General features: G+C 37.4%; 1 protein-coding gene across 1 annotated transcript in view; it reads right to left on the bottom strand.

Moving 5' to 3' along the window:
- Positions 1–10,926: 10,926 nt before the first annotated feature.
- Positions 10,927–14,729, bottom strand: part of NAALADL2 (N-acetylated alpha-linked acidic dipeptidase like 2) — a 470,164-nt gene continuing 466,361 nt past the window's right edge. The window contains 2 exon segments of the mRNA XM_032698178.1: positions 10,927–12,513; positions 12,516–12,553. Coding sequence (XP_032554069.1) covers positions 12,356–12,513; positions 12,516–12,553 — 196 coding nt within the window. The 3' untranslated portion in view covers positions 10,927–12,355.

Genomic DNA, 14,729 nt, shown 5'->3' with positions numbered 1-14,729 from the left:
TAGTCTGGGAAAACCAAAAAACAATCAAACAAACAAAAAAAAAAAAAAAAAAAAGAAAAAAAAAAGTTCTATCAGCCCTTTCAAATTAATGTTGTTCCATCCTTCTTCTGTAAATCTGATGATTTGTGCCTTTGCTCTCCCATGTATTTAACTCTGCTTCCAGTTACCATTAATGATGCCAACACTGCCATATTGTGAAGGATCTTCTAACCATCACCCAGATCACACCTTGTGATGTAATCTATTCTACATCTACTTAATGAGTTACCTGTCGTGGTCCATCATCCATTTTCATTTATTCTAGATTTATAAAATGATGGACATCAGCACATGTAATCTAAAGCAAATTAATGTATTCTGAACAGGTTGTTTTCTCAGAAGTATTAACAGATGAGAGAAAAGTTGAGTAAATATAATTATTCTGACAAGAAACAGTTCATCTTACCCTGAAAGGCTTGCCAGCAGGAGCTAAACCAACAGTTGGTTATTACAGATGGATGGTGAAGCCATCTATTAATTATCTAGCCATGGAAATAACAGCAAAAACCATAAGGAGACCAATCACCTGTCAAATATTTTGCACTGCACTGTGACCAGCACTAAGTACTTGCAGTCAGTTTACAAAGTTGCATCAAATTTCCCAGCCTTGTCAGTTCCTTGGATGGCCAGCAAAGGAACAGAGGTAAAATTCTGCCATTCTAAAAAAGCACAGTTAGGAGGTACAAAGCTGGCTGAACAAAACCCACGACGTTGCAGCCAGTCACTACGACTTTTTATCTCTAAATCTAAAAATGAAGCATCAGTGAAGTGTGCCATGGAACATCAAGTTAAATTCTCTGTAAATTAATAAAAATGTTACATGCCGTGAATTTATGTATTGGATTTTCTGACTGCAAAAGAATTATTTAAAAGCTGCCTTTTCATTTGAACTGCTACTTTCCCTGCTATTTTATAATAGTGAATGATAATGCAGTTGTCATTTTACATATAGGATAATAAATTGCCCTGCTATGAACACAGGCTATTACTCACTCATAGGGCCCTGATTATGTTGTGCTAGGAGAGCGTGACAAGTGCTTTATGAATGGCACAGTCCTGAAAGGAACTCAGTCAGTGCTCATTACAGGGTCATCCGCCTAGAATTTGAAAATGTGAACTTCATGCGTGAGGGTATGCTCTGATTTTTCACACTCTCTGTATAAGTAACACCTGCGTATCAAGGTCTCCCAGCAGAGTTCTGCATCTTCATTTTAGATAACGCAGTGATCTTTCACTTTAGGAAATGCAGTGACACATGGACATATGCGCAAACTTACTCAGCTAATTTGACCATCTTTCACAAACAGTCCCATGCTGACAAACATCTGCCTGTCACCCAGGCTGGAGACAAATCCATCTCTATGAGTTCTTACTCTGAGGCCTATTACTATTCAGAGGAAAACATGGAAATACAGTTAAAAATGTGAAGTTGTTTTGTGGTAGATGAAGACAAAAATCTCCCTTTTCTTGTTCTTGTTTCTCTGGATGCCATATTCCAGTAGGAATATAACAGCTCATTTCTGATAGATAGTAGACATTTCAGTGTCTGACTAGTCCCACAGCAGTACACCTTCTCACACATTACAGCTTGCACAAATCAATGTAGCTAGGACTCAGACCACTTTTTTAATCCTAATTTTTTCCCTGTGTGTTGTGTAACAATCTCACAGGTTTATAACATCAAAGCAAAGCATTTCTCAGTCATTTTACTCTTCAATATTGACACAATATTTACCCATTTTGTTTCACTTTACATACTACTGGTTTAACTTTCATTCTAAATTGCATAAACCATGTGAACACTTCTACTGTTTAAGTTTATATTTTATATTTCTGTATTTGCAGCTCTTACAGTACAGTTATGCCTATTATTTCCCTTTCTTCCTGTGGAAGATAGAGTGACACAGTTCTGATGGGGCACTGCGCTCGTCATCTTCCTCTCTAACCTAGGGATAAAGGATACTGTATGAAACTAATTATACAAAACTAAAGCAGGTAACTGTTTAAGGGAGCCATCAATTTTAGTTCAGTGCTTGCTATTAAACAAACAACACATGTTCAGAGGAAGTAGGCATTGGCATGGTATTATTCAATGTCTGCTCTCTTTTGAACATGAAAGTAGCCCTTAACCCAATGGGATAATTCCTCTCTAGCACAGCTCTGACCTCACTCAAGTACACAAAGATGAATTGGAGGCATTGACTAGAACCTTACTAGATTTCTCCTGAAATGAGATAGTCAAGCAACATCAGAAATGCTTCCCTTTTTTGAGGCTGAGCTACAAACAGTAGATCAGATGTTCACTTGATGCAAGCTGACAGCCTTCAAAGGAGTGAAGGTTTACAACACTTGAGATACCGCCCAGAGCCTCTGCAGCTGAGGGGAGGGACTATCAGAAGAAAGAGATTGAAGTTTGTTAGAAATAAGGTCAATTGACTGTCTAAGGTCACTACACTGAAGAATCTTTGCTTTGGTGCTTTTGTGTATTTGCCTCAACAAAGTCTTTAAGGCTTTTAAAGTTCAGATATTTAGACCAAGCTTACCTTATCCAGTACCAGGATCATCCATTCCATCTCCTTTTAGGAGAAATGGTGAGCCACTTGTTGGTACTAAGTATCTCAAAATCAATTCTGCTCACAGCACCACCTTCATAGCCATTTTTATACTCTCTTCAGAGGAATATAGAAACTAACTCCAAACGCTCTGAGTTCACTTTCAAAGACAGGATTTACCACTGTTTCTAGTGTTAACGTCTGGCTATTTCATACCTTTGCAAACCTAAACAGAGCAGTGTGGGCCTGAACTCGCTCTTATGGTCTGCAGTGCATTCAGAACGGATTCAGAGCTGGGCAAACAGGCACCAGGGTTCTGGCAAAGGCAAGCACCTCCATCCTCTGCTTTCCGCTGCCTGGTGCAGCAAAAAACCACTTATCAGCATCTGCCCTTCCAGTGGCCACTTCTGCCACTCTTAGGACTTTGGACCCACTGCTGGACCCACCAGAATTTAGCCAGAATCTGTTTCTACTCCCTTGTGTCATCAACCAGGTATATAAAACACCGTGACAGCGTCAAATTATTCTTACTTCAGTTGCATGGTTACCATACGTGCACTTCATGCAAATGCAAATGCCTTCATAATTACATGATCCTATAGACTCCATCCCACAATGGATCTTTATGCTACTACTTGATAAGAAATAAAGGTGCAAGAAATGCGATAGCAATCTCAAGGTTAACAAAATCAGTGGAGAACTTTGGTCATATTCCCATTCTCTTGGAAAAATTTGGTCTGTACCAAGCCTGACTACTTGGAATGCTTATATGTTAAATATACTTTTTTTTTTTTAATTCCTTTCTCAGATAATTTTTTTAATCCTTTCTCCTGGTGAAAGACAGTAATGGTACAATCTCCTAATCAGAGCCACAGAGGAAGATTTTGGTACCCAGGTGAAAAACCATTTTGTTTCAATGCATTTTTCATTACTATTGACTTCTACAGATCTATCAGCAGAATTGCAAATCAGGTACTTGTCTAAATTTGTTGATATACAGGTGGCTTCTATTTTCATGGCACAAGTTTACGTTGGCCTAAAGGAAACATACCTGAAGGAATATGTTTCATAAATTAATCGTTAGCATTACATGAGATATTCTAGTCAGAGCTGCACTTGTACAGAATTCATTTATCAAACAAGGTTAATTATCTAGCCATGATTCAAAATAATTATAAGGTATCCCTTTTATTTTCCTTTTAATATAGTGAACAGGAGTTTCAAAAAACCTCAACAAAACCATATACAAAATGGAAATAAACTTGGAAATACACATTCTCATATACTATAAGCAAAAGATGGAATAATATTTCATGAGATAAAAAAACACCTGGACCTTTGAACTACAGGAAAAAGCCTGATCACCTGATTTCAAATATTTCAAATTATATTACATATAATCAGATTTTAAAACTGACTGGTTGGTCTCTTTCTTCAGATAGCATTAAGGCTGTTCAGTAGCTTTTTTTATGTTTTTATTTTAAGAGTCTCATCCTGAATACTTTGAGTTGACCCAAAGTCTCTATCTACTTTTCAAAATTTATGTTCTCAACAACATACAAGGACAATTCTTCCCACCTGAAAGACCAATATCTGAATCTGGGCTTTCCATAAATCGCCCCACAGAAAGTGGATAATTCAAAGTTTACTCTCAGTAAATTATCAATCACAGCTTCTCAGGTTCTGCCTAGCTATTATTTTCCTTCCTTGCCTTTTTCCTGCTTCCCATATGTTTTAATGCCCTGGGATTCACATTACTGAATCAGCAGCTTGAGAGGCATATGCTGCAGCTTACTGGCAGAACCATTAAACAAAGAAAAAAAAACAACAAAAAATGAAATTAATATAATTTCAAGACATTCAGTGCAATGTACATTATACACATTTTCATATTCCAGTTTAATTTCTTTCAACAATGCACTAACAAAAAACATTGTCTAATTCAAAACTGCTTTCACAAATGTTCTAGTACTCAGTTCCAGCCCACAGTCACTTCCATACAAACACTCTCACAGATTGCAAAAATCATATTCAGAGCACAAGCCAAGAAAATGTGCTTCTTAATCAAAGTATGTAGAATCTACTTACATTAATGGCCAACACTGCATTTTTATTTATGCTATGTTATAAAAGTACAAATTGATACAAAGTAAACTAATTTTGCAAATAAGCTACTTTATTCAGACTCAACATTCTATAATGTGTTATAAAAATCAACCTTTCATTGCACATTTCCACATAACATGATATTTATTGGTTTTCAGGAGTCACTGCATCAAGTTTATATTACTACATGGTCAAAAAAAATGTAGTTACTTAGTATTCTGCATTTACTAGCTATCAATTGTGGCAACCTGATTTTACTACATGAAAATGTAGTACATGGAACGAAGGAGTAATCACTCAGGTGTCTCACATTCTATGTCAAGGCTTGACAAAGATAACCCAACTTGACAGCTGCTCTTTTGCATACAAAAGGCAGAAATACTTGCATATTCCACCCAACTAGGTAAACTTTGTAGGGTGTTACTGGCTAAAAAATAAGAGTTCGTGTTGAGACTAACATGGACACTGAGAACAGCATTTGAGCATTAATCTCACAGGTACAGCACTGAGGACATACAATACATTACCATACATCTAGGTATGAATGCATTGCCAAAATCTGGCCTTAAACATTACCAGACCTGTACTAAAACCCCTAAAATATCTGTTCCTAGCATCTTAATTTGTGCTAGCTCTCACTGTATGCAAATAGCTAAGACACTTGGATGTGAAGCATTCCCTGAATTCAATACAATTACTGTGTATATGGAATCACATTCATTTTCTATTTGTCTCAAAATAACAAATCACAATATATGTGATAAGAGCACATTGCATATTAACTCATATAAACTGCAAATGGAAACACAGAGAATTTTCAGTCATCTTATTTAAGTATGAAATATTAAGGATCTCCTTATTTCCCCTCTAGTGGATTCACAGACTACAACGTTTCAGCTGTTGAGAACATGAAATGAGACTGCATGGAAAAAAAAACCAAACCAGTATCCAAAACTTTTTGAGAATCCTCAGTGTACAGACTGAAACCACAGAATGCTTGGGAAGCCCTTACCAAGTATTTTATTTACTTTTTTTTTTTTTTTTTTTTTTTTTTTTTTTTTTTTTTAAGGATTAGGGAGCAACAGCAGTTTTTGTAGCAAGTTTTGTTAGCAAGTCAACACATCAGTCAGACCTCTCCATCTACCTTGGGTCAGTATTAAGACTGTGCTACATAAAAGTGAAGTGGGGCTCCAAGAGACACTAATTAAAAACAGTGGAAATGCACTATTGCTCAGAAAACCCCATAACATGCCCCCCGTAGGAAGAGCTTGTAGCAGGTGCTAAGAGCACTTGGTATTACATTGCTTTATCACCAGATGCTCAGGAGGAAACAGCTTCAAAGCGGGGAAAATTAGCAGATCTCTGCAATGCTACTGTAAAAAAAAAATTAGTGCCTCAAAGCCTCACATGGACACCCACAGCATGGCATGGTAAAGGCAGCCACTCAGGCAGATAAATCATATACAGTAACAGGTCAGTGAAGGACCTTCCTCCATGGACTGTGCTTTGAAATACCACTAAATTCTATTAATGTTCCAGGAATGATCAGACAAGATGGCATTACACTGTCCCAACACAATAGGCTTCCATAAACACTAAAGGCAGCACACTTTTAAAGGAAAAATAAAGACCAAGACTTCATTTTCAAAGGCTTCCTGGAAAATAAATCAGAGAGAAGTAGCTTAAATAATATCCTAATCTATTTTAACCAAATGCACTTAGGCAGGCGAGTAAACACATACTACATTTACACAGCACAACTGTTGTTCCATGCCTTATTCTGATTACACTTCCTAAATTAAGCCCTTGTATAATTCCAATCTGTGAAATATACATGTGCATTAATCCGTGCCAACATTTATAATAGCTATTAAGTTTATTCTAGATTATATTACTTGTACCTACACATTATATCCTGCTCTGTGGGTTTACTTAACATTAACCAAGAGACTCCTGCCCATTAAAAAACGCATATATTCTTGATGTAATAATCTATGTTGAGAGACTAAAGAAAATAGATTCAACATAATAAGCGATATTCTGATACCAAATCTTTTTTGGAATTCCAGAAATAGTGTCCAATTCTGCTGACCTCGCTCGTGTGGAACAGTACCCTGATAAGCAATTACAATAAAGTCAACCCTGCTGGAAAAAAAAAGACCAAGTCAATAAGCTGAGGGGGAATATAATCTTTGAGCAAATCTGTGTAGGTGTACGTTTTTCTCAGTTGTGACAAGTGTGTACGAGCAACTGTAGAAATAACCAGGAGCAATGGGATTAAAATTAGAAAAAACAAAGTTAGGCTTGATAGCACCATAGTTTTAGTAAACATGCAGTCTAATTTAGATATTCTTAAAGCCTTTGCTTCCCAGATAAGTATCATTATTCTTAGGCACTTCCTGGGCTCAAGTGTGCATTTTGAGTACAGGTTTGGGCTATAGCTGAGTCCTTATCATCCTAATAATTTAAAACACTGTAATACAGTATAATTACACACATACTTTTGTATGAAGCCATCATGTAATGAAAGGTGCTGGATGGCCATGTGCAAGGTCAGAAAAATTACATGCTTACATACTGTTGTTGTATTTTGTAGACAGGGAGTAGGTAGTACCAACTCTGATTAAGTTTGTCTATAATTTCTTATTCATCCCACTTCAAAAAGTTTATTTCAAAAACTTTCCAGATTATCACCTGCCTACACTGCTATTTTGAGGGACTTTCCTGCTCCAGACATTAGAGGAAGATGACAGGAAAACATACTTTGTGGGCCCCAAGAAAATCTGCTTCCATTCAGTGAAGTATACTTGAAAACCTGCTGTTTGCACAGACTCAGAAGAGAACACTTTGAATTTAACAATAATGTCTCCTTATCCATTGGATCTGAGCACGACTTTTCCAACACTTTTAGCTCTTTATTACAGTCAGCTGTAGCAGGAACAAGAATTTAAACTTAAGGGAGGTGAGTTCAGAATCAAATGGGGAACAAAAAGCATGACTGAGGTCAGAGTGAGAAAAGAGGGGGATAACTTGGCAGCTGGAAAATAAAGGAGGAGCTTAATTTTACAGAAGATAGTGTCAGAGGTAGAACAGACAGACAGATGGTTAAAGCCACCCAAAACTATCTCTGCACTAGTATCCAAGTAATTATCATTATTATAGTGTGTTAATAGTAACTACATGTGTATTTTATATTTCTGAGATATTTATTTGTGATACTCGTGACTCTATCTCAAATTTGGTAAATTCAGAGCTCCAAAGGAAGACACTTCATACGTTTTGACCATTTATAGTGCTGTTTTCCAAATTCAGGTCCCAAGCATCTTAAAATGAGATTTGTTTCTATCACTCACCTTTCTGGGATTGGCAGAATACTGCTGAAATGTTACTGAGTGCCAAAGGGAAAGAACATCTTCCATACTGTGCTTGTTTCCTGAGATAGGAACCATAACGCACCGTAATGTCAGAGGTACCCACTTCTGAGTGACACAGATAATAGCTTCCAGCACAAGGCTTTTGAGGAAAATCTTAACTGCTCCCTTGACAACAGAGGCCCAAACACAACAATGTTTATAGCATTTAATAACTTTTAAAGCCAGAATGACCCATACCATTATCCTGCCTGCCTTTCTGCATAACACAAACCATAGAATTGCACTGAGCTCCCCAAAGTTTGGTTAAAGTAGAAGCATTCATAGCGCATAGTTACACATGTGCTGATGGGTAATTTTCTTCCCTGCATTTTCTAATGCGTCTTTTGTTCTCCATCAGTATCCTAAGTTATATAGAAATCCTGTAACTGGGGACGGGGACTGTACACAAAGACCTCAAAAGAAAGATATTAGTTTCTAGAACTTAAAAGTAAACTCCACATCTTGAAGGACAAACCTCCTCATACAAACTTTCTAACATATCAACTGTAAAATCCTAGAGACCTTGGCCAAGAGTTTTCACTAAATGAAAATGCTGGTTATCTTTGAATGCTTGCAATTAAACTAATTACAATAATTAACAACTAAGAAATATAGGAAGAGATTTGGAGGAACCGTATCTACAGAAGGATTAAACACTCTCTCTGAGGGTGACCATGTGCAGATTGCCCCGAGAGGTTGTGGAATCTCCATCCTTGGAAGATGTTCACAAGCAATCTGAACATAGTCCCTCCTGGGCAGCTGTCTTTAGGTGACCCTGCTTGAGCAGGGAGGTTGGACTAGGTGACCTCCAGGTGGTTCCTCCTGTGATATCTGAGATTTAACCTTTCCCCACTGCTGTTGCAAGAACTGAGGTCAGCTGCAGGGTCTTCTTTCACATCTCTAGACTGAAATACTTTCCTGAAAGGTAAGTGAAGCAGTGCAAAGTTGTTTGCTAATTTTCTCATGTAGTTATTATTTAGTAGTTATTAAACATTTATGTTTATGTAGGTGTATCATATCACTGCAAGTAATTAAGGTTTATACAATGTTTTAAGATATAGGCATTTGTGTGCCCTCATATTCACGTCAGGTACAGTTTTTCATGCATGATAAAAACAATTCACTGCCTTTTTTAAGGGTAGTACTCAAAATCCAGCCCTCATGTACTTTTTATTCATCTAAGTTGATTGTACTTTAGCTTCTTTATGGGACTCTTTAAAATATGCACTAATAAAATCTTATTAGCCTTTTATTATCAACTGTCTCAACATACAAATATTGGAAGCTGCAGGGATTTTCTTGGTCATTGCAAGCATGACTCTAGATAACTAGCAATCAATGCATTTGTATACTGCCTCTGGCAATTGATGTTTCTGAAAAGGTAACAAATTTTTTAGCATCATTCAGGCAATTTGCAGAGATAATTCTGCCTTTAAGGGCACTCCTTTATTTATTTCAATACAACATAGGAATGAAGTCAATCTGGATAAGGTGCTATGATTTACTAACACCTCCCTTTAGCTGATGTTCCACAGCTGGCTGGGCAAAAATTCTATGCTAGAAAAACACACGGTATTTAGGACCTTACATAGCCATAAATTCTTTGAAGTCAATAGGTAGGATTTAAAAATCAATGGAAGGATATGGTTCAAAAGTGCTTCTTCCAAAGCTATAATGGTACAAATATTATCACTGAGCACTCACTTATACATAAGATCTGAACACTGAAATAAGCCTACAAAGATATATACATGTGTGAGATGACATTGAAATCAATGCATTTAAGTCCCTAAATAGCTCATCTGATTAATCTCACCAACAAGAACATCTGAATGTCTCTAGAATAGAAAGGCATTTACAACAGCAATGCTTTCCTGGTGGAGTACTTGAAGTGTGCTATTTTAAAAGTTGTTATAGAAGGACATTGTGAGAAACAAGATAAATGTTTTAGTGAGGAATTACATGGTTGAGAAATTATACATGAGGGATACTCCTCCCAGTAGATTTCACTGATTTTGCATGAGTACACTTTGGTTACATTACACGTGGGTTTGGTGAAACAGAAATTTTAAGGATGAGGAAGCAGTTGTTAAATTTACCTGACAAAGAAGGTGTTAATCTCTATTTTTGTTCTCCTAATGGTACCTGACATTATATCTTTTCAGACCACAGGCTTTGGTTCCACAGTGAGTCAACGCGAAGAAAAATATTTGACTGTGTGAACTGTTAGAAGAACAGTCCTTATTACAAATATCATTCAAATGCAGCATGAACAGTACCTCCCCAAATTCTATCAAAAATAAACACACAACTCAAAGGTGGATATTCCAACCACTTAAGTATTATAATAATCAAAAGTATGCACAAAAGGGGATGAATAAACATCATAAACAATGTACTCTTCAGAAGTTAAATTCTCTCTGCAAAAACCAGAATTGGTAGCAAAAAATCATCATTAACTCTTGCTTATCAGATGCCAAGGAAAGATAGAAGATAATCATGTCTAAGTTTCATGCAGTCACACTGACTGGTGTTGAACATATACCCACTGCAGCGGTAGCTGTACAACTGCCCAGCTCTGCCTCTGGTAAGACCTGGGGTGTTTTGCCCATTATAAGATAATAACTTGCAAAGAAATGCACAGATATATGTACCCAGTCGTGGGTCATTGCTTATAGAGGCCTGTTTGCCAATGACTTTGGAAAGAGAAACCCAGATCTGTAAACAAGTCTTATTGCTTGCTACGTCAACTTTCAAAAGTCTTTCATCAAGTTGAGCAGTTTGAAATTTTCCAGAAGGCAATTTTTAGACATTAATACAGACACTTTTTCCATTTTTATTGCAACCTGAAATGTTCCTTTAATAATTTCCATGGCAAAATGGGTAACAATACATTTAACATTTCCATTAAATAAATTATATTTCAATTCTAAGTATCTATATAAAATTAATTTTTTACGCTCTAACCCCAGAATCATCTGAGATTGTAAAACTCTAAACCCAACAGGGCTTAACAATTTCCATTGTTTACATTATTAAGACCTGCAGTTTTCAAATGTGCATATCCCCTCAGAGGACACTGAACCTCCTGATCCTTTCATTCACAGATTACTTTGGCCAAAAAGTAATGGTATCATTAGACCCTTCGTACAGGGCTCCCCCCAGTGCAAAGCAGCTCTGAGTTTTTAGCCCTGCAACATGCTTACCCGCTTGTGTCTCCAGAGTGGAATTCCTGGCTCTACAGCAGGTTCTACAGCATTTATGTTTGCTTGTGCTTTTTGACAACAATCCAGGTGCTACATGGCAGGCCTGGAATAGTAGGTGGTGTGTCTGAGTGATGGAATCCCAAAACTGTTTCCAGGACTTGGAGGTCTTGTTTTCATTTAAAGCTCTCTGGAAATTTAGAGAGACCTTGAAGTGGGCTGTTTTGGTAATGTATAAGCTTATAAGGCCTGTAGCCTTATAAGACTAGGTAGTTCTTTTATTTAAAATAAAGACTGAAAGTATTCTTGTGCAAGTGTAACTGTTAATTCCAACTTTTCAAATCATTTGAAACCATTGCAAAAATTTTCTCTCCAAGAAACGTTAGAGAAAACAACTCTTTATTTTCATACAGAAATGGAATAATCAAAGTTATCTGTATTCTCAGAATTGAGGTATTTATTGTTCCACAGGAGTAAAGGTGTAGATTGCATCGGTAAAGGTGTTTTGTGCATTTTTACTCTGGTGCTGTACAACTGAGGAAATGCCACATCCTTCAACTACTTACTCTGAACGGAGTAAGGAAGAAGATGAGCTTGCTGAAGAAGTTAAGAAACACAAGAGTATACTTAAGTCAGATTTTTCTGACAGAGCAGGGATGGAAAGCTCACCCAGTATACACCTGGGGTGTCTCAGAACCAGGTCTTCAGCGCATTGCAGGATGTGCTTGGTACTTCGCAAGATTGAGATCTGAGTCATAAAAACATATTTTACATATAAAAACACAGCAGATGTCCTTCCAAAAATCCTATCTTAAGTGTTATTCCCTCTCATTATGTTTGTACATTCAGGAACAGACATTTGAGATATACTGTGTACAGTGCAAAAGACTGCTCTGTATTTATAAAACCACACTCTGTAGTACCTTTAAGCGACAACTGAAGGAAAAGCTGAGAAATGTGTCATCCTCAGAGCAATTCTGGTCCAAGTCGAACTTTTGTTTAGCAAGTTGTAAACAAAGGTGTTAGAATGCAAAGAATCCTCTCATTTCTTTCCAGCTAAGGTAGTCTCAAACACATCAAGTCCTGCTTTGAAGTAAACCTGAGCTGAATTGATGCTGTTCAGCACCTCTGACAAGGCTGCTTGAATGGTCTCATTTGACTGATGCAGTTTGCAGTGCTCCAGTGCCTCCAGCAGTACTGAAACTGGCTGGTCCTTTCATCCAGTCTGTAAAGAATATTTCTAGAAGAGAACAATGGAGAGAATGGTAAACTTTTTACTCAAAACTGTTCATCAGAAGCCATCAAGAAACCCTGCAAGTATCAGCCACGCTTTACGGATAATACATATTATGCACAGTAAACCTGACCCCTGGCAAAGTGAAAGACAACTGCATATTTATTATACCTTGTTCACTGAACTACGTGTACATACATTGAAACAGTCACTAAATCCATCAAAGAAATCTCACATTCTTCTTTGACCTTTCAAGATTTTATTCAAAAGCATGAGCTTACACCTATCACATCCCTCATGAAGGATTTTGCGTCTCAGCTGGATTCCATTTATTCCCCTCTAAAAAAAAGTTTGATTATTGCTGTGAACCCTCAGCACAGGTTTGGGCTTGTTGTTGTTTTTCCTGTCTGCTCCTGTTATTTATTTCCCACTTCAGAGGTGAAATTCCAGCTACACTGAAGTCAATGGTGAAACTCTCACTGCCTTCAGCAGAGCCTTTATTTCATCAATAATCCTTTGTGGCATAAGAACAAGAGCAACCCATCTTTAATGTCATACACTCGAGGAAGGAAATAAACAGCACACAGAGCTATACCCTTGTGAAACAAAATCTGTGTTTTCCTAGAATATCTGAAAAACTTTTTAATGGTTTATAGAAAAACACATGCAAGAGTGTTGCCTGATCCCTTGGAAATGTTATCTGTATGAGGTGTGGAAGGCTCAGAATTCAAAGCTAGTCAGTGATTTTAATGAGACTCTTTGAAGCAGGCTATAAATGTTATCCAAAACCAGGTGTAATCATTATTTTAATTAGAAGAGCATGTAAATATCATAAATCTCCACCCATGAGCTCCTTTGACTGTAAACAGAAATGAGTGAAATTTGAAACAGGAAAGCTACAGTGATTTGGTGCAGGACCTTATCCTTAAATACAAGGCAGGTGTTCAGGGCAGGGGAGAAGTTGATTCATGGAATGAAACCAGCAAGAAACAAGACAACTTACATACTTTGTTAGTAACCTAATTGCGTGACAGAACAGGCCAAATGGCAACTCCAAATTAGTAATAAAACTGTCAAGTACCTACAAGACAGATGACCACAAAAGGATAGCTTATTATTACAGGAATCACCTAACTGCCAGTCTGCCGGGGGAAAGGTAACAAAGTAACCCTATAAATGACAGCACAAAACACCTACAATCTTCTGCCATGATTTTCAGTTAAAAAAAAAATGTTTTGAATGAGAGGCAGTGTGTTTCAAAGATAGGAAATAACTCCTATCCTCATAAGACAATTTTACATCTCACATAAGACAATGCTGGGAAAACATAGGAAACCCAGCAATGTGCAATAGGAAAGGTGAGCTTTTCATCCCCTGACAGCAATACATCCATTTCAAGGGTTCTGCAATGCAATACATTGCAGCTTTAAACAGAGGAGGGAAAGGGGTTGAATCCAACACAGCAGCAGCAGGACAGCTTACACAGTTTAAACCATAAGTCATCACTGACCCACATCATTCAGACAGAAACGGGTTAGAAGCACTTCCAGGAACAGCTCAGCAGGGACAGGAATTTCCATCAGGAGGACTGTTAACAGGCAGATGTGGCAATAACAGCTTGCACTGCTGTTCCTTAGCTCTGAGCTGATGCTGCTGTTCCTCACACTATGATGCATCTTACACTCAAAGGTGACTCAAGTTATATCATGGACTGTCCCAAAGCAGTCCCTGTGATATAGTAAATGAAAACTCTGTATGTTGAGAACCAGATAAATTCCTGGTTGGTTGGCTTTTAAGGATAGGTTGTGCTATGGAAAATACTGTATTTTTCAAAGCAGGGATTGATTTTGCTCCCTCTGAAATCAGTTCAGGGACTCCTGCTGAGATCAGTGCAATGAGAACCAGGCTTTTGAAGAACTCTCCTCTATAGTTCTTGTAGTTCACAGGGAGAAAGAAGCCTGTTCACAACCTCTCAAACACCTCAAAGAGCAAGGACAGTGCTAGAAATAGTCACAATACTTTCTACTCTTAGGAGAGATTGGTTGCTGGTGGCTGGGAGAGTTTGACTGAGCTGGAATTCTACTCCAAATGCCTACAATACTGGCTCCCTGATCTATATTAGGATTTCTCTGTTCCTTTATTGGGGTAATGTCAACTAATAAAAACATCAGAAGATGATAAC

Source organism: Chiroxiphia lanceolata, chromosome 10, assembly GCF_009829145.1.
Source record: "Chiroxiphia lanceolata isolate bChiLan1 chromosome 10, bChiLan1.pri, whole genome shotgun sequence".
Taxonomy (NCBI): domain Eukaryota; kingdom Metazoa; phylum Chordata; class Aves; order Passeriformes; family Pipridae; genus Chiroxiphia; species Chiroxiphia lanceolata.
The sequence above is the reverse complement of the archived record's forward strand: the minus strand, read 5'-3'. Positions and strand labels throughout refer to the sequence as shown.